We start from the raw sequence: 25,710 nt of genomic DNA, 5'->3' as shown, positions 1-25,710 counted from the left end.
TTTCATTATAGATATATACAATTCATTTTTAGTTTACTGTGGAAAAAAAATGCCTAAAATTAGTCATACTTGAAAAGCTATATTAAAAAAATAATATTGCAAAACTGACATTGCGTTTAGACCTAGGTGCCTAGGGGTCTACTTGCCCTGTGTAAAAGAATATTTTCCATTTATCGTGTAATAAATGACTACATTGCAATGCTCAAACAGAAAGAGCTGATAGCTGTTAAATTCTTTAAATAAATTCTAAGAAATATTCCTTAAAATAGGTTCTTGTGGGTGTAATATTTTCTAAGAGGCTATATTTGATATTTAGAACAAAGTTCACAATGGTAGAATTATTAATAATTAATCTTTATTGATTTGACTGCAGGATGACAAATTAATAACAAAACAAAAGAAATGAGGAAATATAATTTTTGGAGGTTTTAAGAATGAAAAAAATGTTGAAATTGAATATATTATGCAAGAATAATGACTGTCCTTCGTCTGATGTAAGGAGTTAGCCAGATTTGGGAAAATGTAGGTTGGAGGAGGATGGGGGGACATTGAGAACAGAATCAAGTTTATTTTCATGCAGTGTTGTTTGCTTACAATAACAGTAAGAAACAATGTCTTTACACTCAAGCCCAGTGAGTCTTTAGCTCCAATGCTCTCACACTTTGGTTTCCTCAAAGCAATGTTCTGAGCACTTATTAGCAATATTGTTCAATTTCTACCAGTGATTTATCTTTTCTTTCCATTCCAGATACAAAATCTTATTCTTACAGCTCATATTTGACATTAACTTTTATCTAAAAACTGATAATTTTCCATTTTGGCTGTTACATGATTGAATAAAAAGAATAAGCAACCAATCTAAAATGAACTTTAACTGAAATGTAGTGGCTTTCCTGCTTCAAATCTGTTCTTAAAACTCAGCTCTTCAGCTAGCTAGCACTCCCTTCTTAATCTCCATTCTTATGCTACTCAGTGAAACTGACTGCTTTTGATCATACTGAATTGTTAAACAAAAGGTCAAGTAAACAAAGACTCAAACATCCTCAGAAGTTAACCTAAGGTGACAAGTTGAATGATCAAAGTACTAAACTTCTGTGTGCTAAAAAAAGGAGGGAATGGTCGATCACTTTCTTTCTCTTTGACTTATCACTTCATTTTCTTACCTCAGGGTATGATTCATTTATCCGTGTTGTGTAAAAGATTCGTGCATGGTGTAAGGCCAGATATTTAGCTAAATCTTTTGTCAGTGGAGATAGAGTGAGAAAGGCATCACCACAGAGTGACATCCAGTCCTGACAGGTGAAATCATCTCTCTTTCTCTTTTTATCAACTGTAGAGGGAACTTAAAACTAAAATTTAGACTCCATATTTAATTTTTAGATTAATAAAATTAGGTGAAATGAATCTCATCCATAGTGTTGAGGTTAATTGTTTGGAGATAATTCTAATTCTTTTGAGTTGAGAACCTTATTTTCTTATCTGTGGTGCATCATAATTGCAACGATGGCAAACACCTCAGAACAGTCTATGCAGTAATTTGCACTTTGCTTAGTATTGCTTCATTCAGGAACCTCAGTCACTTTAAAGTGAAGAACAGATATGTAATGCACATGTGGGAGAACAGATTTTCACTTGGGTAGCAGTGTAGTTTACAACTCTTATGACAGAAAAGATTTCAGGACAGAGAAGGGTACATATTTTTGCTTAAGGGTTAGTCTCTTTTTAATTGAATATTCACGGATTCTTACGGAATCATACAAAGCAAAAAATAATACATATTTAACAGCAATCTATGTCTTCTAGCATAAACCATCTAATTACAAACACTTTAGAAAAATGACAGTTCACACATTTTTACGTGTAGGTTTGGGTTAAAAGGACCCACTACAAAGGAAAGAAAACTGAGATAGATTATCTTATATTGCCATGGTGACTTTTTAAAATTCACTTTATCAGTAGCATGCTGTATTTTTGACTGTCAGTAAATATGGAATTACAAAAGAGAAAACGTGCTTTTGTTTTACAGCAATTTTGCCTGTATTTTTCATCTGCTGCCAGGCCAATCTGAGTTAAATGCCACCAGCATTTTATTAACTCTTTCCTTTTTTAATTCCTAGATATGTAAAATAAAGGATGTGTTGCTTTTAAAACCTTTACCACTTAGGTTTTCTCATACACATGTATATATATCTGTAAGCAAATAATCTTTGGAAAAAGTAGATGGAAAAATTGCAATGAGGTATACTCTATCCACTCACATTTCCACAGTACTGTACATAAGAAATTATATTAATTATCCAACTTGAATATAGAGAGCAGCATCTCAGTTTTATTTCCTATGACTTCCTTGTGAATCAAAATGAAAATTATTGGTCAGTTCCAAAACTTGGTGATTCCTAAATATGCCAAAACAAAGTGGTTTGACTGTATAAATTAGATGGTTGCTGCATAATACATTGAAAACTGCTCACATTTCAGAAGGCTAGACTGACCCCTGTTACTACCTTAAAGAGATGGGAAGGTATTTCCTAGTCTGTTATTAATATAGGAAAGAATCTGATTTTTCTTTCTGTAGGTTGATGCTGGGAGGATGTTGAAATTGTTATTAATTAGACTATGAATAAGAATACAACGATTTTTGTGAATATGCCATCATAGGGATAAAATCAATTTTTCTGCAGCTAAAATGTTGCTATACATGGATTCACCATTAGAACTAAGTAAATCTCATGAAAGGTAAAGTCCAAGACAAGAAAAATGTTGTTGATAATACCTGCTGTTTGATATAATACAGCGCATTCATTAGTCAAAATATTTATCCTTCAGAGATGTTTTTATGAGACAGAAACAACGCCTGGTCTACATTTGGAACATTGACTAGTATAGCAATGTTGTAATTTATTTCATTTTATTTTTTAGACACATGAATATATACTGGCAAAAGTCCTAATGTAAATGCACTTGTAAATGCACTTTCACTAGCAAAATTTTTTGCTGGTACAGCATATTTTCTTTGAAGAACTTTTATAAAATGCATGTGATTTTGTTTGAAGCCCATGCTAGTCTATCAGCCTCGAACTTAGATATCTTGCTGCATGATCAGTAAAGGGACACTGCCAACATGATCACTGTGTTTCTTTCAAAGAATTTGCAGCTACTTTGGTTTCAAGTAGCATCTAAAATCACTGTCTGAAATAAGTTAATGATGCTTTTCTTTGTTGCTATAAAAACACACTTTTTACTTTTAGCTATATTTTATCCATTATGGGTTCAAAGTTCTTTTCTATGTTGAAAAAACTTATAGACATCCATCCAGGAATAAAAATAATTACACAATCATAAATGTTTGTTAAAAATTAAAACTTAGTGCATACTATTTAGACTGCTCTATCAGAAAGTGCACTTTTTGAAAAATTGTTTCAAAGAAGTTACAAATTGACTTTTGTATTCAAACTCTTACCTTTGTATCTTATAATGAAATCGGTGATATGTACATTTTCACAAGTGAACTATTAACCTTGGCCTGGAGGAATTACTTGAAAAAATAGGAAGTTACATCTCCAGGTCTTATTATTCTGTAGTTTGTTTGTTTGTTTGCTTGTTAAAATGTAGACACAGTGTCTTTTCTTTGGAAAATAATAATAAAAAAGGGAAAAAAAAAGACATTCTTCTGGTATGGTTACTGCTCAGGATCAAGAAGTAGTCTGTTTCTTCAGGTCCCAATGCTAAATCTAATCTGGGTTTCTTATTCTCCATGTCCATGTGTTCCATAACAGCAGTATTTTCTATTATGTTGTGAACATTTTCCACTGAAGTGTTCAGAAACTACACATGCAAAAAAAGATTTTGAGTTGTACTTTGAAACACTATTGAATGTCCTACTAATTTTGTTCACTATATAATTGTAGATACCCTTTTCAGTGCCCAATTGCATTGCATTCCTTTTTGGAAAGCATAGCAATTACATTTTGTCTAAATGCATAAAAACTGTCTCAAAAGGAAAATCTAGCTTTAAGTATTACCAATGGGAGATAGTGAATTCACATACTATGTACTACAAAGAGATCTGTGATTATTTATAGTCTGAGCTAAAATTAATTTGATCAGAAGAGGCCTTTCTTCATTTCAGTGGGTTTGTTGAGTCCATCTGACAGACTGTGTGAAAAAGGCTGCCCAGCTTTGCAGATCAAGTTAACGTATGAAGATTTCAAAATTTCTGACTCCTACTTCTGTTTTGAAATGTATGTCTGCTGTCTGGAAGGCTTACTACAGAATGTTTTTTGATGGGCATAAAACATAAACTCCCAAAGTGCTGTTTTTTCCTTACAGCATGGAACTCGTGTTGCCAATAACGGGCTCATAATAAAATTTCTAGAAAGCCTTGTCAGTTGATGCTTGTTTGGTGCTTATTATAAACATGCCAGTGAAACAGAATATCGAGTTTTCATCTTCAGCACCAAGGGTTAATGTTATGGGTGCAGTTCTCTCTTTTTCATGTAAAGGCCTGTTTGGTAAATACGTCTATGACCGAAGAATATGGGAAAAAACATACATTAAATGAGAAGTAAAGTTAGCAAATATATTTGGTGCTTTTTTGTAGCATTCAGGAAAATAAAGATCTCATCTGCAACACTATTATGCACTGAGAAGAAAAAAGAGAATTTTTATGAATACAGAGAAGACATCACTATGTTGAAGAAAATCTTGCTTTTCCAGAATTGTCCTCTGAGGGATTTCACAGCAGAGTGAAGTTAATTTTAAATAGCCATGGTTTGAGGTTGCCAGCCTGAAATATTCTTTAAGTGGTGATATCTGCAGATAATTCTTCATCTTCATTTGTCTGCAAGGGGTAGATGTGACAGTTTATGTATGCTGGCTTTGATGAAATCGGGAGTTTCCAAATGATTTTGCCAGTTAGTTGTTTCCTAAATTTTCTTCTCTCTTTGGTCAAAGAATCCTCATGGGTCCAAACAACAAGTTTCAGAGTCCCAATATCACATCTGTGTCTCTTGGATAACTGAGAAGCTGAACCCAGATACAATGTCCTGCAGCATACTCCACCCAGGTTTTTCCCAGGCATGTATATTAATAGATGAGACCCTCATTACCCAGGGACAGAAAGTGGGAAATTTCAGATGTTTAGCAGCTTGTCTCTGCAATAGGAGGTATTAATAGTGAATGATTGTCCAATGTCATGAAATCAATATAAAGACAAGGCATGAAAGACTTTCCTGTCCATAAGGCTCCTTCTTAAAACCAGACCTTTTAGCGTGTGTGCATTGACTTTAGAAGATGCTCATAAAAAGGTTCTGTCATACCACATGGGACCCTTTTTAAAATTACCAGTGCCTTGCAAACTGAGACAGAACAAATAAGAAAAATCATGGCATTTACGCATAGGAAAGGTTCACTATGAGTTAATCAGAGGAACTGGCAATAGATTAACTGAGGAGGTCAAGGCTGGAAGAAATGTGTAGACCAGGGCACTTGGGATTTATGGGAGAAACATACAGTGAATAGAGGAAGGAAGAAAATGCACTTTTTTCATTTCCTGCATTAGTTATTTCCTGGGGCAATGGCTATTGTAACACCTGTGTAGAGGAAACTGGGTGTACAGTTTAAAGAAATATGTCTCAGTGCTGGCCAGCAGCAAGTTAGGGGAAGGGTTTATAATTTAAACAAAAAATGTTTCTCTTTCATGCTGATAACTAATGGGCTACAGGATGCCCTTAAATTACTGACAGGAAATATGCTACCTATTTGCACTACTTAGAGCTCTCCACAGACTATTGTTCAACACGTTGGAACCTGACCTGAAAAGTGCTATTCTCTGCTTTGTTTATTTGTTCTTTCTTCTTGCTGTTTAAAGTAAAATGTTTCCAAAATTTTGAAGAACTTGGCATCTTGGAGCTGGGGGAGGCACGCTCCATGATCTTACAGAACTCAGAATAAGATGATGACAAGGTCTTATACCAAAAGGTCATTTACATGGGTGACTGCCAGACTGCATCATTCTTCTACTCCATTTGTTCAACTCTCCTTCGATTCATGACATACTGTGAAGGAACAGAAATACAGAGTTATTTTTAGAAAGCAAATTGCAGTAAATATTTTCTTATCTCCATAATATCTAAAAATATGAGTATGTTTGGATGTAATCCTCTACCAAGTACTATCAGGGCCAAAGATATAGTCATTCGTAGCTTTAATGGGCACTCATCTTCTCTAAGGACTTTTCCTGAGCGTATAGGACAATGAAGAAGTTACTGGAGGGTAATGGAAGGCAGCTCTGCAGTAACTTCCCATGCACACACGTTTACCATGTAGCAAATGCCAGGTAATTTACTCCTTGTATTGAGGGGCAACTTTCTTCAAGTGACTGCATAGTAGCTGCAGTTCTGACAAGTCAGTGCTTTGGGGCAAGATGCGGTCTGTGGTTGTGGTTGCAACTGCAACCACATTGCAGTGGGGGTGAAGGTGTTAACAGCTTCCCAATTTGTACAACTCTGCAAAATGGATGATGCCTCTGTTGTGTTTGGTGAATGGCACTGGGCTAAAGAGGTCTTGTGTTTAGCTCAGATTTGCCTTTCCTGTTAATCCATTACATATGCAATGGATTCCATCCCGTAGCAGAGAAAAGACAAACAAAAGAGTGAGGTACTAGTCAAACCTGGTTTCTTGATCCTCTGCAGGGGGCACAGTCCTGCTTGGAAGAGAACCATCAAAACAGTAAGTGAATCTCCACCACAAATTTATCATCCTGTCTTTTGGCCCTGAGGTCCCATGTGGTTCTTTGGAACAATTCAGATTGCTCAAATGGACCTTGGCAAATTTGATCAAAACTCCTGCTGCTCTGTGAAGAGAACAGCAGAAATATCCACTGTTCCCTCTCAGGAGCTAGTTAGATAGAATAAAGAAGACAGGCTATGTCAGAAGCAGAGCCGAAATCAAGCCAAATTATCCCGGCAAGGGATTTTGACAGTGTCTTCCAAACCTTCCTAGCATTCTCCTTCCCATCTAATGTTACAGCTTGTGTCTTGCATTTATGTACACCCAAGATGTGCTTGACAGCAGTATTTGGCTCTCTGCATTGCTCTGGTGTGCAAATGCAAAAACTGAATGTCAGGAAAATGTTCTACAGTGCCGCTGGCTCTGTTCCATGACCCAGTGGGTCTGCCAGTTTTATGGAGTTTAAAAGCAGAGTCAGGAATCCATTCACATAAATAAAGGTCAATAACTAAGTTACAAAACAAGAGTAGGGCTCACTGTGATCACAAAAGTGATGGCACAGTGAGATCTTAGGGAAAAGAGAGAGTTTATCAATTCCCAAGCACTTCAGAAATACCCTGTTGGGTACAAACATCTCCTGAGAGTGGTGAGCCTGGCTCTCCAGAAGGTGCTGCCAAGCAGTAGGACCATTCTTGTGACAAAAGACTGTTCCAGGTATTTTGTAAGTGAAGGATATGAAATAAATCCTTAGGATATGAAATATATCCTAATATGTTTCATATAAAATATGAAAGAATAGTTACCTTTCCTTTTCAGCCATGTCTTGTTTGTCTTCTGCCCTGCAAACACAAATTACATTTGAAGTCTATCATCTAGGGTTTAGCAGTGTCAAAGAGTGGAGTATCTAAGGCCTTTGTAGGGAGATAGCTGGAACTCAGAATTTCACATCTGATCAGAAATGTCTGTATTAGCTTCTTCACAGAATCATCTAAGTTGGAAGAGACCTCCAAGGTCACCGAGTCCAACCTCTGACCTAACACTAACAAGTTCTCCACTAAACCATATCACTAAGCTCTACGTCTAAACATCTTTTAAAGACCTCCAGGGATGGTGACTCAACCACTTCCCTGGGCAGCCCATCCCAATGCCTAACAACCCTTTTGGTAAAGAAGTTCTTCCTAATATCCAACCTAAACCTCCCCTGGCGCAACTTTAGCCCATTCCCCCTCGCTCTGTCACCAGGCATGTGGGAGAATAGACCAACCCCCACCTCGCTACAGCCTCCTTTAAGGTACCTATACAGAGCTATAAGGTCGCCCCTGAGCCTCCTCTTCTCCAGGCTGAACAATCCCAGCTCCCTCAGCCGCTCCTCGTAAGACTTGTTCTCCAGACCCCTCACCAGCTTTGTTGCCCTTCTCTGGACTCTCTCGAGCACCTTCATGTCCTTCTTGTAGTGAGGGGCCCAAAACTGAACACAGTACTTGAGGTGCGGCCTCACCAGAGCCAAGTACAGGGGGACATTCACCTCCCTAGACCTGCTGGCCACACTGCTTCTTATGCAGGCCAGGATGCTGTTGGCCTTCTTGGCCACCTGAGCACACTTCTGGCTCACATTCAGCCGACTGTCAACCAATACTCCCAGGTCCTTCTCTGCCAGGCAGCTTTCCAAGCACTCATCTCCCAGCCCGTAGCGCTGCTTGGGGTTGTTGTGCCCCAGGTGCAGGACCTGGCACTTGGCCTTGTTGAACTTCATACAGTTGGCCTCAGCCCATTGGTCCAGCCTATCCAGATCCTCCTGCAGAGCCTTCCTACCCATGAGCAGATTGACACATGCACCTAACTCAGTGTCATCTGCAAACTTACTGAGGGTGCACTCGATCCCCTCATCCAGATCATCGATAAAGATATTAAAGAGGACCGGCCCCAGTACTGAGCCCTGGGGGACTCCACTAGTGACTGACCTCCAACTGGATTTAGCTCCATTAACCACAACTCTTTGGGCCCGGCTATCCAGCCAGTTTTTAACCCAACGAAGTATACACCAGTCCAAGCCGTGAGCAGACAGTTTCTTGAGGAGAATGCTGTGGGAAACGGTGTCAAAAGCCTCACTGAAATCAAGGTAGACCACATCCACAGCCTTTCCCTCATCCACTGAGTGCGTCACTTTGTCATAGAAGGAGATCAGATTCGTCAAGCAGGACCTGCCTTTCATAAACCCATGCTGACTGGGCTTGATTGCCTGGTTGCCCTGCAAGTGCAACGTGATGACATTCAAGATAATCTGCTCCATGAGATCCCCTGGCACTGAAGTCGAACTAACAGGCCTATAGTTTCCTCGGTCTACCCTCTGGCCCTTCTTGTAGATGGGCGTCACGTTTGCTAGCTGCCAGTCAACTGGGACCTCCCCTGATAGCCAGGACTGCTGATAAATGATGGAAAGTGGCTTGGCCAGCTCCTCCGCCAGTTCTCTCAGTACCCTCGGGTGGATCCCATCCGGCCCCATTGACTTGCGTACATCCAAGTGTTGTAGCAGGTCTCAACCATTTCCTCATGGATTACGAGGGCCACATTCTGTTCTCCATCCCCTTCCACCAGCTCAGGGTACTGAGTATCCAGAGAACAACTGGTCTTGCTGCTAAAGACTGAGGCAAAGGCATTAAGCACCTCAGCCTTTTCCTCATCTCTTGTAACTAAGTTTCCCCCTGCATCCAGTAAACGATGGAGATTCTCCTTAGTCCTCCTTTTTGTGTTGATGTATTTATAAAAACATTTTTTGTTATCTTTAATGGCGGTAGCCAGATTGAGCTCCAGATGAGCTTTGGCCTTTCTAATTTTGTCCCTGCATGGCCTCGCAACATCCTTATAGTCCTCCTGAGTGGCCCGCCCTCTTTTCCAAAGATCATAAACCCTCTTTTTTTTCTATGCTCTAGCCACAACTCTCTGTTCAGCCAGGCCTGTCTTCTTCTGTGCCGGCTTGTCTTTGGGCACGTGGGGACAGACCGTTACTGAGCCATTAAGATTTCCTTCTTGAAGAATGCCCAGCCTTATCATAGAATCATAGAATATCCCAAGTTGGAAGGGACCCATAAGGTCCATCAAGTTCAACTCCTGGCACCGCACAGGTCTACCCCAAAATTTTAGACCATGTGACTAAGTGCACAGTCCAATCACTTCTTAAATTCAGACAGGCTTGGTGCAGTGACTACTTCACTGGGGAGCTTGTTCCAGTGGGCGATCACCCTCTCAGTGAAGAACCTCTTCCTGATGTCCAGCCTAAACTTCCCCTGCCTCAGCTTAACACTGTTCCCGTGGGTCCTGTCACTGGTGATTACGGAGAATAGGTCACCTGCCCCCCCACTCCCCCTCATGAGGAAGTTGTAGACCGCAATGAGGTCTCCCCTCAGCCTCCTCTTTTCCAGGCTGAACAGGTCAAGTAACCTCAGCCGCTCCTCATATGTCTTCCCCTCTAGGCCCTTCACCATCTTAGTCGCCCTCCTCTGGACACTCTCCAACAGTTTAATGTCCTTTTTGTACTATGGTGCCCAGAACTGCACACAGTACTCGAGGTGAGGCCGCACCAGCGCAGAGTAGAGCAGGACAATCACTTCCGTCGACCAACTAGCAATGCCATGCTTGATGCATCCCAGGATACAGTTGGCCCTCCTGGCTGCCAGGGCACACTGCACACTGCTGGCTCATATTCAACTTGCTGTCAACCACAGCCCCCAGATCGGAGCCTTCCTGGATTCCTCTGCCCTTCAGAACTGCCTTGTCCCTGTAATATGCAGCCTTAATAACTATAACCCTCTTGGTATGTTTCTGTTGGTCCCATAAGGTGGTAGCTGACTAATTTGGGCTGGGTGACTTGTTTTTCAGCAGCTAATGCTGAACTGAATGGAATCCCCCAAACTGGCATCTCACATTCAGTTCACCAGCTTAAGGAGGTGTTATTATAGCACATGACTATTGTGCTAACCCAGCCGGTCCTTCCTCTGCCCATGACTCCTTTTTGCTCTTAGCAGTGCTGACTGATTGCTTATGGCTAGCACTTCTAACTTAAATCACTGGTGATGGAATGGCTCTAGAAAATGAAACAAAACAAACTGTAAACTAATGGGCCTCTTTATGCCACTCTAGCTGAATGAAGTGGCTTTTAAAATGAGCACTAGCTCTCACTCTAAGGTCAGGTTGCATGGTCACATGGGGAAAATATGCCATCTTTATACATGGGCTGATATCTGATTATCTTTGCTATCACATACAGTGCAAGGACCTGCTGGTCAAACTGAATGGCAAGAATAAAATGCATGGTCAGTGGAAGCAGGGACAAGTTGTCTGGGAAGAGTAAGGATGCCACCCGGATGTGCAGGGGTGGGATTAGCAAAGCCAAGGCACAGTTGAAGCTGAATTTGGCAAAGGATGCAAAGAATAATAAGAAGGGATTCTACAGGTACATTCATCAGAAAAGGAAGACTAAAGAGAGTGAACCACCATTGATGGTGGTCACAACTGGTGACAACAGGAGTGGAGGAGGCTGAGGTACTCAACAATTTTTTTGCCTCTATCTTCATTGGCAGTCACTCTTCCAACATCTCCCAAGTCTCTGAACCTCAAGGCAGGGACTGGGGAAGCAAAGTCCCTCACATTGTCAGTGAAGATTGGGTTTGACACCACTTGATGAACCTGAGCATACAGAATTCTATGGGATCCAGTGAGATGCAGCCCAGGGTCCTGAGGGATCTGGATGATGTAGTTACCAAACCACTTTTTGTCATAACTGAAAAGTCATGGCAGTCAAGTGAAGTCGCCAGTAACTGGAAAAAGGGAAACATCACAGCTATTTTAAAAAGGGTAGAAAGGAAGGCCCTGGGAACTACAGGCTGGTGATCCTCACCTCCATGCCTGAGAAAGATCATGGAATGAATCCTCCTTGAAACTATGCTAAGGCACAGGAAGATGACTCAAGACAGGCAAAATGGCTTCACCAAGGAGAAATTGTGCCAGACCAGTCGAGTGGCCTTCTATGTTAGAGTGACTACATCAGTGGACAAGGGAAGAACTGATGTCATCTACCCAGACTTCTGTAAGGCTTTTGACATGCTTCCGTGAAATATTCTTGTCTCTAAAGTAGAGAAAGATGGAATTGAAAGATGGAAAACTTGGTGGATTAGGAATTGGCTGGATGGCAGCATCCAAAGAGTTGTGGTCAATGACTCAATGTGCAGGTGGAGATCAGAGACAAGTGGTGTACGTCAGGAGTCTGTATCAGAACTGGTGCTGTTTAATAATGACATAAAGAGTGGAATCAAGTCACCCTCAGCAAGTTTGTGGATGACACTGAACTGAGTGGAGGAACTGACACAAGAGAAGGAAGGGATGCCATCCAGAGAGACCTGGACGGGCTTGTGAAATGGGGCCCACATGAACCCCACGCACATCAACAAGGCCATGTTCAAGTGCTGCACCTGGGACAGGGCAATCGCAAACATCAGCACAGACTGGGGGATGAATGGCTGGAGAGCATGTAGTGACAGGACAAGGGGTAGTGGTTTTAAACTAAAAGAGGGTAGATTTAAATTAGATATGAAGAAAAATTCCTCCTTCTGAGGGCAGTGAGGCCCTGGCACAGGCTGCCCAAAGGTGCTGTCGGTGTCCCATCCCTGGCAGTGCCCAAGGCCAGGCTGGATGGGGCTGGGGGCAGCCTGGGCTGATGGAGGGGTCATGCCCATGGCAGGGGTGGGACTGGGTGGGCTTTGAGGTCCCTTCCAACCCAAACTATTCGATGATTCTCTGAGCCCGTGACGTGGACTTATGGAGTTAAGAGGAACAATTCTATGGATAAATAACCTTTTAATCAAGCTTTTTCTTCCTCCTATAGCTTTTTCGTATTTTGAGAAAATCAATAGAAATTAAATGTAGACTATGTGGAATAGGCTAGGAGGAACACGGGATTGACTGGTTATAATGCATAAATAACCATGTGAGAAAGCAAAAAGGCAACAATATCCTGACAAAATGAACCAACCCTCCTTCCACCCAAGAAATTAATTTTACCTTTCTTTTCTGGCCTTGATCCTCTCTTCTTCATATCTGCAAAGAACAGGAAACATTATTTAAATGTTACACAGCCAAGACTGTTCTCTTTCAGTAAAATGCAGTGTTTGCTCCAAAGATGACAGAAACTGCAAGTTAGCAGTTTGCAGGCTTTTGCTTGGCACAAGTGTATGAGTCAGATATGGTTTGCCCCAGGCTCTGTGTTTTCTGTACATGGCTTTTGATTCAATACAATATTCTGCTACACAGGATTTTTGTCCTGGGCCTGCTGAGATCTATATGTGCTCCAGGGTCCCTGTGATACTTACTGTAAGACACAGTCTGGAATCTGTACATGCTCCATTGGGATAAGCTGCTCCAATTCCTCCAAGCTGTGAACATACTGGATCTTACTGATAAACTTCACACTGGCAAAGAAAGGGAAAGAGTGTGCTCTTGAGGCCTTGCTTTGATTTCCTCTCCGTAGGAAGTCAGACTTTTCCTGACAGGAACAGGGAGTTTTGCATCTCTGTATCTTCTGCAGTCTTAGTGCACTTATATCCTTTCAGTGCTAATATGCTGATGACTAAAAACTACGATGAGATACTACATCACTGTACCACTCAATATCTGCAGTGTGCTTTACAGGAGGGGCCCAGGACCACCATTCCTGCACTTCCCAGTAAATTTGCTATCTTTCAGTGTTCTTTATACACTACCCACTGGGACAAAGTCTGCTCTGTATCCAGATCACGATAGTGTCTCCTGAAACCATCTTTAGAGTTGTCCTTGGAAGTATCAGACATGGGACAAATGATGAAGTTTCACCGTGGTCCCTACTATTTAAAAGATCTGATTAAACAGGTTAAATTTCCATTCCAAAACCAGCTGAGTATGGGAACACGTCATATTTACCTGATGAAGGGCCTTGATATAGCCAGCACTGTCCGGATGAACCATGAAGGATGCACAATTATCAAGGCTTTGAGGTTTTTACGCAGCCTGTGGAAAAGCCACGGGACAGAAAGTCAAACTTGAATTATCTTTTCTTAAACTCACCTGTAATCTGTCAGGGCTCTGAGGGCACACTTAGGCTTTAATAATGCTCAGCAGCCACACCTCGGGGTCTCCAGCCAAAAGCCCTGACCTATTTAAGCTCAGAGCTGGGCAGTTGCAGGAGTACTGCTTTCCTTGCCTGAGTGTTGTATTAGTCAGATTTCTGTGAAGGGAGCATGTCAGGGAGAAGAGGAGATGAAGTCAGCAAGCTGTGACAGAGGAAGAAATTACAGAATCTGGAACTGGTGGGAAAGGCAGTGAGAAAGCAGTGGAAGAAATGTGGAAAGAGGATAGAGAAAAAAGAAGAGGCAACACCAATAGGATTCTCACCTTCTGTCTATCATCTGATAGCATTTCTTTAGCCAGCCAAGGCCTGGCATCCTCCTCCGGGGTGTTGCTCCATTTAGGTACACAATCATGTAGTCCTCAGCCACCAGCAGCTCCAGACTACTGATCACGTATCTGTTGGGTGATCAGAAGCAATGGGGACATGAGACTCAAAAAAAGTACCTTGAGGTTTCTTGAGGTGCCTCTGTATGATCCCCAAAGTACTCCAGGTGTTTTCTTTGTACACCTTATAATATGTTTCAAGCTCTCTTGGCATCTCTGCAGGGTGCAGATGGTGTTTCTCAGGGTTTGCCTGCACTTGTTAGCATAGAGTGTACATTGATGGACCAATTCTTGCACCATTTTTCTGCCTAGTAGTAGAATCTGCAGGCTGTTCAGCATTGTATACGTATGGTCCATCCTGGTTGTGAGTCCACTACTGGCATAATTAACACTAAATATTTGAATGCTTTGGCTTATTAGACTTGATTTTGAATGCTGTGGACAGTGATGTTCACTCCAGTTTGCAGCTGCATGCTAGAGATATTTGGCCTGGATTCAAACTATTTCCACCTGAGGTTCCTGATGCAATGAATACATGGAAACTAGTTCCCTAAGACCCAAGTTACCTTCCTTGCCCTCCTCTCCCTCATAGACCTTGACCAGCCACTTACAAGAAGAGGTTCTCCATTATGTAGTGGTAATCAGCCAGGTTACTGTCTGGGAGATAGCAGGCAGCAAAGACAATGATGGCATTGAGACCTTCTCCATAATATCCTGGGAAAGAAAGACAGGCAGCATCAGTGACTCTTTCCAGGCTGAGACACAAGAGTTCATGGAAAAATATCAGCAAAGATGCATTGCTAAATGTGGGCCTGTACTGCTTCTTGTGTCTCTGTTCAGCTCTAGGTAAGTATTTGTCCCTTTTTACGTACCTTTTTCACAACTGGATTTGCTTCTTATCCTGGTTTTGGCAGTACCATATACATGGGGTTCAGAGAAGGAATACATGTATGTCAAAGCACAGAGCTAAGAGTTTTGCCCTGGGTCTTTGTTTGCCTATGACCGAATTTCAGAAATGGTCACCAACTGTGGGCATCTTAGCCTTTAGATATGCCTCCAGAGACAGCTCAGACGCTAATTTACGGAGGGATTAAGCAGCTGCAGTCACTTCAGCATTGGCAATGTAGCTGCAGCATTAGCCTGCAGCTGTAGAAGAGGCTCAAGGTGTATTCGTGCTCACTCAGAGCCAGTCTTATTATTGCGTTTGTTTATTGAAACCTTGCTATTGTGGCTATCTCTTTTTTAGCATAAGCAGGGTGCTTTTTGTGCTTATCTGCCACATAGCAGTATGAAAGGAATAGTAAATTTCCCTAAAGACAGCCAAAACAGTCAGGGCATCCCTTCCAGCTTGACAAAGATAGTACAAGAAATCCGCCTGGCTAGGATTAGGCCTCACCTCCGTGTGTCACCACTCTCATGTAAGGTTTGATCATCTGGAGGTCAATGCGGTGCTCCTGCTCTCCGATGATGACTGTCCTCCAGAGCCGTCCATTGGTAGCACTCCCATCTTCTGTCCCACCATCCCCAAAGAGATCTGCACTGTCCCCAGGCATGTTCTTGGCTGTGGCTACAGGAGTGTCATCTGGAAAAGGGACAAACATTTCTGCCATTAATAACATGTATGAAGAGGCTCTGCAATAGCTTTGGTGTTCAGTAACATCCACAGACAGGATGATCTCTTTCACGTGCAGTGTTGATTTTTATATGTTTATGGATCTTAATTTTTTTCAATTGCCAAATTGTAATAGAAATAAGTTTAATATCTCACGCCTGCAGTCACATGTAGTTCACAGGACTTTTTGCTGGATCTTCCTTCAGATCCATTTATACTGACTGAAGAGGGCACTACCTGTATCAGGGGATCTCTTCTGATCTGCTACCAGAGCTGCTTGAGTGAGTCTTTCTTAGCCCAATTCAGTCAAAATCATCCAGGTTAGCAAAGACCAGGTTATTCAAGTTGTTTAAGCCAATCTGGTTTGGTTTGAGCATTTACATGACAGCTCTACCTGCAGAGCTGAGTAGGTAGCACCTTCCAGCCTGGGGTTGTGGCCCAGGTACTGCTGGAAGGGAATGTATGTACACAGCCTTATGCTTTATCCTGAATTGTGGTTAGACTGGTGTTTGATTGAACTATCTGCCCACACTGTCCACTGGTGGAAGTGCTGAGAGAGCACTCCTGGACTGTTGCTGGTGTCTTGGTGGGGTAGATATTGTGCGGAAGATGGGCTGTGGTTGTATGTGCTGTGCTTCACTGCTGGGGAAGTCAGTCCACAGCTGCTGATGGTAAGTGTTATCGAAAGTGGTTAAAATTTGGGTTAAAAAAAAAAAAAAAAAGCCCTAGCCCCTGTAGAAGTTCACCCAAAGTTATCCTTTTACCTTCCCATTCCAGTTCATTCCCGTTTCCCAGGAATTCAAGGGAATCTGTTTCATCAGGAGTTTCAATGTCATCCACATTAATATCCAAGTCATCTGGTGTGTCCAAGAAGTCATCGGAGAGAATGGAGCCTTCACTCTGGTCCAGGGAAATGTTGATTTCAGGTGCAACAAGTGTCTTCCGTTTACGATGCGACCCATTACAGTTTAAAGTATTTGGGGGAGCTGGAGTTAAAAGGAAAATAACTGACAGGTTGTCCTTGTACTGTATCCTTAGTGCAAGAGATGGTGTTTTCCTTATTCTTATTTCAGGATATGGTCTTGGAAGCTAAGGGTAGTGGGCAGTACCTAACACATGCAGGTATGGCTGGATAAAAGTGCCTACACTTCTGAGATCCCTATTTCCTCCCCCAGCCTCTTGCAAAAGATTTGCAAATTTAGATCTCTGTGGCTTCCTCTTCCACATGGGAGTTTTTGTGGAGACTCCAGGGGAACTAAATTTTGCCCTAACTGCATGCTGTCACTCCCTTAGGCTTGTTTTCCTTTGAACTCCTGATAAGGCAGGCTGGTACTTACAGGATGTATTCTCATCTTCTGTAGGGCTGCCCAGTGACTCCATTCCTGTCTCTTCTGGGAGAGGTCTGCAGGCAAGCCAAGATGAGGAGGTAAAAGATGGGAAACAAGTGATATTTAGAAGAAAGTCACTGCATGACAGACATGAGAGAAGTGAGGATGTCAGGGAAAAACGTACAACTCCATGTGTGCGCTTCCCTTTTCCTTTCGTCTGTGAGCATCAGCCTGGTGCTAACGTCAGGGGATTTACCCAGGAGCAACCCAATAGCTGTGCTTTCTCACTGGAGAACAGTGCAATCCCAAGAAATTTCCAAACTATCCCCCCAGTACGTCTCTTATCCTGCCATTCAACCAAAAGTCTGGAAAATCTAGCCAGTGACACTGGAACAAATACTGTCCTTGGGAAAAAAAAAAAAAAAAAAAAAGAAAACACCCTCCTTTTCTCCATATTATCCCCATTTTGATCTCCATCAGAAGGTTGAGAGGCAGTGCCAAACTCTAGGGCTCCTCATCAAGAGTACCAATGCTGGTACTTTGATAATGAACCCTGCACAGTGTAAGCAATGCAGTGGGCTGTACAATCTGAATTTGGCAGTTTACAAGGACAGAGTGGAACTCTCTGATCCCAGTAGAAGGTGAGCTAGCAGCAGATGTTTAGCACAGGAGCATTTGCCACTGTCCACCAATGTTTTCTGAACAGTGCATCCTGCCTTCAGCCACCGGCTATGGCTGAAGTGGAGCAAATGTTTTTTCAAAGCACCCTCCACAACCACGTCTTGTGAAAGGCAGTTGCCTCCTTAGTCTATCGTGACTTTGCTCTTTTAGTTGTTTTCTTGGTGTTCAAGGCAAGAATTCTAAACCTTAGGTGTGATCACAGAGTCATTCCCCCATCCTGACCTCAGTCCCCACTTGGCAAAAGATGACAGCGATACCCAAACCCTGCTGAGGTCTGGAAGCAGGTTCATTCTGAGCTAAGATCCAGGTACGGTCACTCAAACCAGTATCTTGGATCCAAAGGCTGACCCCCTGCTCTCTTCCTTGGGCTCCATGTCAGAGGCCAGGATTTTCATCTTCATCCCCTTGGTATAAATCACCATGCCAGTTGCTGGAGGCTTAGAAATGCCAACTGAATTAAAGTTTGGCTTTCCTTTATAAATGTTAATGCCAGATCTCATTACGTGCCTGTTGCCCTTTGCAAACTGGTAAAGTTGCTCCCAACTCATAGGGGTAAGTGAAGTAAGAATCTGCCCCCAGTTCTGTTGTGAGTAACCCTAGCTGGCAGTACTGAACAGCACACTGCCCACCCTGAGCTGGACACTTTTCCCGTTAATTGAGCTGGACACTTTTCCCATTAATTTGAGCTATAATTTGTACCTTTCCCTGGCATTAGCTAGGGGAGGCAGTTTGAAACTTTTCACACACCATGACCAAATCCCACCAACCCCATGACATGTTCATGATGTCAACAGACTGTTAAAAAAAAAAAAAAAAAAAAAAAAACGACCTTCTAAGCTATCCTTGTTTTACCTGCCCATTGCTGAAAGCTCCCCCACAACAGGGAAACAGGCCAGGCATTCAGGTATAAAATCTTGTGTTCTGGGATGGCCCTGAGGTGAAACATGGAGGAAAACCCACCAGTTTTAAGGCAGTAAAGTAAGAATTGGGATGGGACCACAGGGTTGCTTTCTAGCAGCTGCTGGCGTTAGTCTGACCATAACAGGGAGAGAGCTGATAGGGACTGGTATCTCTGAGTCGGCAAAAGGATGCTGTTTGGCTCTGCCCTACAAAGGTTTCTCTTTGTGTGGCCCTAACACCAGAGCTACCAGCCAAATTAAACCACATAAATGTTTAGATTAAGGGATAAACCTCTCCGAGCTGGTTGTTGTATATTTATGAGCTAGGGACCTGATCAAAGGTGCTTGGTCCTTGCTCGTTTGGGCAGCCCCCTATATTCCTGAGCAGCCAGACAGAAGGGCCCTCTGCCCCCCTCCAGCCTCTTCTCCTCCCTTTTGCTTTCACCTTGAACAGAGCCTGTCTGGTTGTTTATCTGGCTGTGAGCTGGTGCCTGGCACAACTTGGTGATACAGCATCAAAAGGAGGGGGGAAGGCCCAGCTGTACCCAAGTCAGTGCTGCAGTGAGGCACTCTGCTCTTTGATTTTAGGATTTATTAAAGAGAAGCAATTCAAAAGTCTGAGGCAAAGAAAAGGTCTTTCTTACCTTCCCAAAGGAAGCTTGAATCACTACCTCCCAGTCTCCCGTGTAAATCTTCCTTCCCACATGCAGCTAGACCTAGATGCCAAATTTTCTGAATGAAGCCGCTTTTCTAAGAGTTAGGTGCCACCATTTTTCTCTCTGCCGATAGTGTGATGCCCAGCTTCCCTGTATCTCAGGCCCCAGCCAGCCCAAGCCTTCTCTGACTGTCATCTGATGGATGTGTGACGGAGTGAGCATGCTCCTGCACCCGCCCTGCTGCAACGCTACAGCATCATTGCAGGACGACACTTGCACAAACAGCTGAGACAGACTGTCAGCAAGAGACTCAGCCTTCAGGGAGCAGAAGGAGGGGGGGGGCCCTTTCCTCTCTGCTTCCTCCCTGCTTGATCTCTCCAGGCGATGTCTCAGTGTGTTGGCATTACACCCTTGCAGCAGAAAAAGGCAGAAGCTTGTTCTGCAAAGGAGCTTCTTGGAGAGGGATGGGAATGTCCGCTTGTGTTCTTAATAAGGAGATTAATTCAGTTCCCCAGCCCAGATCTTTGTCTGGGGTATATATTTTTTGTAGCAAGATTGGTTAATCACAGCTAAGCCAAAATAGCTATGCAGCAAATCATCTGGTAGAGAGCTACTGTCCCACATGCAGCAGCCTCTGCCCTGTTATTTTAATGCTTCTAGGAGGGAATTAATTTCTTTTTTTTTTTTTTTAATGACAGCAAAACACAGCTGGTATTAGTGGATATTTGGGTTGGAGTTCACTTGCATCATTCCTGATTTAATCCCTCTGCAGCAGTCTAGCAGCAGGGTGTGGAGCTTGTTCCCTGGGCTTTGGCCTTGTCCCTGCCACTGACTTGCTGCCCAGCCACGGTCACATTACTTTGCCTCTCCCTGGGTTTTGTTTGCCAGTCAGGAGTGATGATGCCCATGTTACCTGGTGCCATGGGCTCTGCAGAGCCCCCTTGAAGGTTTGCCTGTTGCTAGGGTACGTTTGCTGGTTGCATGGCAAGTGTGAAACAGCCTGACTCCTGCTCCAGCATACTGCACGGGTGTCCAGGTGCTAGCCCAGCTTTATCCCCGGATTTTCTAGGGAGCATTGGGTGTATAATTTCTTTCTATACCTCACTTTCCATTCCACTCAATTAAAAGCTTGTCAGTGCAACACTCTAAGGGAGCTTTATGTTGCCAGAGGTCTGTCAGCCCAAAGCTTTGGCTAGCCCTGCTTTCAGAGGAAAGAAAAATCTGTCCTAGAAACCCAAGGCTTGGCTGAGCACTCCTCTGTGGCCAGTGGAAGGACAAGTGATGTCTAGGAGCCAGGTGCTGGGCTGGCAGGCAGAGATGCTTAGATTAGCACTGCAGCTGGGCTTGGGGTAAACAGAGCTAAGCTCATCCACCGGTGCCAAGGGACACAGGAGATCCTTTCTAGCATGGCAAGGGTTTGTGTGTGCCTACCCACATAGCACACTGTGCCACTGTCCTGCAAACACAGGGACCCTGTGGGTTGCTGGGGGGATTCAGCTGCAGCTGGGATGGGGTGAAACAGCCCTGAAAAGCCCCTCAACCTCCCAGGCCCCTGTGTGCCTGGGGCTGGCTGTGCTGGGTGCAGCAAGGCTTGGTGTTGGCTGTGCTGTGTGCCTCAGCAAGCTGCTGCTGGGCGATGGGCTTTAGTGCTGGATGTGTGGGGCAATGCTTGAGTGGCTGCAGGGAGTTAAGTGCTCACTGAGCTTACAAAGATTTTTGTCAGCTCTCTGTGCAGTTAATAAGGTGTCTGTGACGGTGAAAGCTGTCACCTTGGCACCTTTTCTTGCCCACACATCATTTCCTGCAAGGTTTGCAACCACTGTTGCGACCAGTGCTCTGTTGTCTCAGGCATGAGAAGAGCAACAACCAGGTTGCCCATGTGGGTGGAACAGTCTATATCTACCCCGTCCTGGAAAAGGTAATTATCTTCAGGACTGAGAAGCTGTCCTGGGAGAAGGGAGAAGGAAAAGAGCAGTGTTTTGCTCATTCATTCATTCATCCAAGCAGATGGCCCATGGCAGGGTCAGATTCTGCCACTCAGCATGTCAGTTCCAGTGGTCATTGTATCCCAATGACTTTGGTTCCTGTGGCAAAGCATTGTTGCTTTGTTTGGGGAGACACTGCTTGATGCAGAGGCTGAGATCCAATAGTCAGTCCTTCCGTCCACCCATCCCTATAGGCATGTATTTATCCTTGTTAATCTCTCTCTGTCCTCTGCACCCTGTTCCTTACCCTCCTTGGCATGCTTACAGAGTGCTGCCAGAAACCACCCAAACTTTTCTAATCATTGAAAGTAGCCTTGCTACAGAAGCCCTGCTTTCTGGCCAGTCGTTCTGCTGGAGTCAAGGCTTCTGCTGCCTTTGGGGCTGGTAGGAGGGACCAGCATGATACATGCTCTGCTGGTTTCTTACAGGAAGAAATAAAGCTTTCCCTGTTTTGTCTTGATTTTTTTTTTTTTCAGGGAACGAACCTGGGAAAGTCCTCATCTTGCCATTCCTCCTTCACATCCACATTCTCCATCCGCAGAGTGGCTTCTGTGGTTCCCATTGTGCTCAGAGATGGTCTGGATGCACAGTGTTTTCCTCAAGGAAGGGCTCAGGCTGGAAAATGGAAGGCAGAGAGGCTGGCACTGAGCATCACTACAGGGGAGCACCTAATCCGAGCAGGTTCAGAGCAGGTATGCCAATACCAATCTCGACAGAGAAGCAGCGAGATGGCTGCTTGTTGTGCAAAAGGCATAAGACAAGAACATGGAGGTTTGTGGCTTCTTGACACATTTTGGACAAGAAAAGAGGAGGTGAGGCTGGCCTTGAATCAAAGCAACAGGTATATCTCTGCACTGTTGTGGTCTTAGCTCTTCTCCCTGTAAATAAATACCTTCTGGGCTGACACCCTCCTATTTTCCCTTACTACCTTTCTTGCAATAGTAATCTCAACATTAACATGCACCTCTGCTGAGAGAAATTAAATGTGGCTTAAAGGGAAGAGAAGAGCTCCTCCCAGGCTGTTTTCAGGTTGGTGTGGCAGTAGCACCATTTTCCATTTTGCTGGCTTGAACAGAAGCTAATGGCTCAGGTTTTGCAAAGAAATTCCCGAGTGCTGCTGCCTGATCTGTTCTCCATCCCCATGCTTGTCCCTGTACCAAGAGAGAAATGGGAGAGGGTGAAGAGGCCTTCACAGGGTCGTTGAATGTCCTTTCACACCCCTGAAGAGTTCGCTCTCTACCTTGCTCTAAGTTCAAAAAAGCAGCAAAAAACCTGGAGCACCTCAGATGGAGGCAATGCAGATGTGCTGCTCCCAGGCTGGGCTTTCACCTGCACTGGTATGAACAGGAGAGATTCAGATCCAGGGGCCTTGTTCTCACATATACTAACACCCTGGTAGTGCCAGGGGCCCTTAAGACCAGAAATACTGTTGCCTTCATTAGAAGATTCCTACACTGCCAGCCAACAAAAATCAGACTTTTCTACCTATTTCCCAGGGACTGCATCTGTGTTTGGTGTGTAAGTGCAACCCCTTACAAAGTCCAGCTGAGGGAATGGGACCGGTCCTTGCAGAACCAGCTCCAGTTGGCAAGAGCAGAAATGCTTCTCTCAGCTGGCTGCTGCTGCAGATGAGCTCAGCAGCACCTGAGCCCAAAGGGGACAAGGGCAGGCTTTATCTTATACAGAAAATGCTCAGGTGAAATCAGCGCAAATGGTGGGCACAGCATTAACTTCTCTGCTGCAGTACAGTTTTGAATGTTCTTCCTGAGCTCAGCCCTTGTGCTGTAAATGTATCCAGGCATGGGCTGGGCAGTAACATATATTTTTAGAGTAACAGGCCTGGAGTGATTTCCCAAGTGGATGGGGCTACTCTGTTTGTCCCCTGTGTCAGGAAAATCATCATCTAGCAGAATTTGACCCATTGCAATAAGGCTCTTCTAGAGAGCCGGTGCTTTTTCTGCTTCCCTGGAGGCTTGTATTTAAAGAGGGTGTCACTGGTAATGAACTGGGGAGAAATAAATCTGCCTGTGTGTATCTGCTTTGAAGGAATTAAGTTATGTAGAGGCCTGAGTAAATCAGGCATCCATCTTTATTACAGGCACTGACAGAGATAGGAATCAGAGCAAAGAGCTGTCTGTGAGGTTTGCAGGGCTTTCTCGCTGACCAGCATCTCTGAGCCTTTCCTCACAGCATGCACATTTTGTATTCTGGCCTTAACCACCATGCCTGGCTGCATGCAATGCCCATGACATGTCATACGTGTCCCCATTTTTATATCCCAACTTGCAGGCAAGGGAGATACCTTGGGGCTCAGAGAGACTCCACCTTCCCTCCCTGCTCCCCATAGCTGTCATATGCTTTCTGCTAGCCCTTGAAAGCATCATGGAGGGAGAAAGAGAAAGGGAAGAAATTGAAACGAATCCCAGGGTGGAGCCTGATGTTTTTTAATATCAAACATTGCCTGGCAGTATGGAAGCCCAGATGACGCTGTACTCACCGATGCTTGTGGCTAATGTGGAACAAAGAAGATCCTGCCCGTATCCCAGCTGCGCATTCCTCCCAGTGCAGACGGGCTGCTCAGGAGGTTCAGTGCCTGGATCTGGATGCAGACGTGTGGTGCTTTCTCAGTGGAAGACTGTGTGGATGCATCTAGGTCTGCCTTTCTCGCAGGAGACAGTGCTTTGTGATGTGGATTTCATTGGGAGGGTATTGGGAGTTGTTATTTGTATTCTTCCATGGCGACCGCTTTCTCAGCTGCCTCTCTCCCTTCCTGTTTCACTATTTTCCTCTTGCAGCTGGCTAAGCGTCAGCTCTCTTAAGTCAGCTAATTGCACTGCTTTTGTGTGTGAGGAGGATGGTGGTAGTGACGGGGGGGGGGGGGGGGGGGGGGGGGGGGCGGGGGGGGGGGGGTTATGGGAGGATGGGTGGAGAGAAGAGCTGAAAGCACCCCCTCTTGGTGCCACCTCTCCTCCAATTGGCTGAGAGGTACCAAATATCTCCCATCGCTCTTGCTTGGGATGAATGATGCTGCCAGGGACTGAGCACACCACCTCCTTGCTGTTTTCAGTGGGAGCGAGGGATGCCCCTCATCCAACAGGATCTGGTCCCAGAGGAGGCATGGAGCTGGGGAGGGACGGATAGGAAGAGGAGGGCTTTTTAATGCAGTGCATCATTCACTGAGAAAGAAAAAAGTGGTTTGAGCATGTGTTAGAATGCGAGGGAGCTTGTCTCTATCAGTGTTAAAGGTCCATCTTGCCTGGCACATTCAGAGCTGATCTGTACTTAAGACTCAGGCACAGGTCTCACTTCTGGTGCCAAGTACTGTACAAATAGATCAGAGTTCTCCCTATTCTGGGGGATCAACTCCTGTTACTTGCTTCCAGGATGTCAGTAACAGCATTAGCCTGAGGCCTTTGCAAGTTTGTTTGCAAGTGTAAATCTAAAAGTGAATGAAGTAGCAGTAATTTTCAGAGATTCTGATTTCTGCCTTCTGATTCTTGGGCTCCAGCAAACAGCATTACCTCCAGTTCAGGCCAAATACTCAACCCAGCTTCTGTTAGAGGCCCTGGTGTTAACTTGATGATGTCTACTCTCAAAAATCCCCCTAAAGCTTGCACAAAGCAGACAAGTTGCTTGGTGCTGTACTAAGATGAAGGTAGGTCATCTTCATTTTTAGTGGTGATCCCCCAATGAAGGAAATAAAACAGTTTTCCTTCTGAGTCTTAGCAGAAATGGTCTGAGAGAGCCTATTTCTTCTATTATATCAATAGATAGAGCAGGGCTGTGAACTCCACATTTGCCTGCTGCACTAGGATTTTCCTATTACCGCCTCTTAAAGATGCATTTGATTTTCTGGGGGGCTGTTCCATGGACAGAGGGACTGCAGTGATCTAGAAAGCAGGGCAGGGTGGGGAGATGAAGGAATGGGATATGGTGGAAGCAGGATTCTACTTATCGCACCTCTTTTTTCTGCTACAATAAGAACATGAGTCCTGTGGTCGTCTTGGCTCCCATGCAGTCGCAGTATGATGCTGGGGGGCTCCACCAGCACTTTTGGTCAACACTGGCAAGGTCAGCAGGCTGAGGAGAAGGGCTGATGTGCTATGTTGCTGGCTAAGTTACGACGTCATGAGGCCCTGCTCTGGAGGAGCCCTACTGACAAACACTCCTTAGATGCCCACCTAGGAAATGCCTCTCCTATCACCTCAGCCATTTCATTCTTCTGTAACCACATGTACCTGCTAGGTGTTCCCATCCTCACCTGTTGGAAACTGGGACCTTGGGTTCATCAGCAGGGAGGTAGGCCTTACACAAGTGGCATAGCTCCATGCTGACATTGTT

At 44.1% G+C, this 25,710-nt stretch overlaps 1 protein-coding gene across 9 annotated transcripts; it reads right to left on the bottom strand.

Moving 5' to 3' along the window:
• Window positions 1-337: 337 nt before the first annotated feature.
• On the bottom strand, window positions 338-24,231 carry ATCAY (ATCAY kinesin light chain interacting caytaxin). Of its 9 annotated transcripts, none has more exons than XM_083810696.1 (13): window positions 23,867-24,231; window positions 21,855-21,984; window positions 17,158-17,222; window positions 16,585-16,806; window positions 15,605-15,790; window positions 14,820-14,922; window positions 14,149-14,280; window positions 13,678-13,764; window positions 13,092-13,190; window positions 12,784-12,819; window positions 7,533-7,568; window positions 6,671-6,706; window positions 338-6,056 (listed from the first exon to the last, which is right to left on the bottom strand). In XM_083810696.1, the coding sequence occupies exons 2-13, from the start codon at window positions 21,929-21,931 to the stop codon at window positions 6,047-6,049; spliced, it is 1,089 nt and encodes a 362-aa protein (XP_083666822.1). In that variant the 5' UTR covers window positions 21,932-21,984; window positions 23,867-24,231; the 3' UTR covers window positions 338-6,046. The 9 variants fall into 9 exon arrangements, with proteins under 9 accessions (XP_083666822.1, XP_083666823.1, XP_083666824.1 ...); XM_083810697.1 differs by having other exon boundaries at window positions 6,671-6,703; XM_083810698.1 differs by lacking the exon at window positions 6,671-6,706.
• Window positions 24,232-25,710: the final 1,479 nt, after the last annotated feature.

The sequence above is a fragment of the Anser anser genome (assembly GCF_964211835.1).
Source record: "Anser anser genome assembly, chromosome: 25".
Taxonomy (NCBI): domain Eukaryota; kingdom Metazoa; phylum Chordata; class Aves; order Anseriformes; family Anatidae; genus Anser; species Anser anser.
This window is presented reverse-complemented; position numbering and strand designations above follow the sequence as displayed.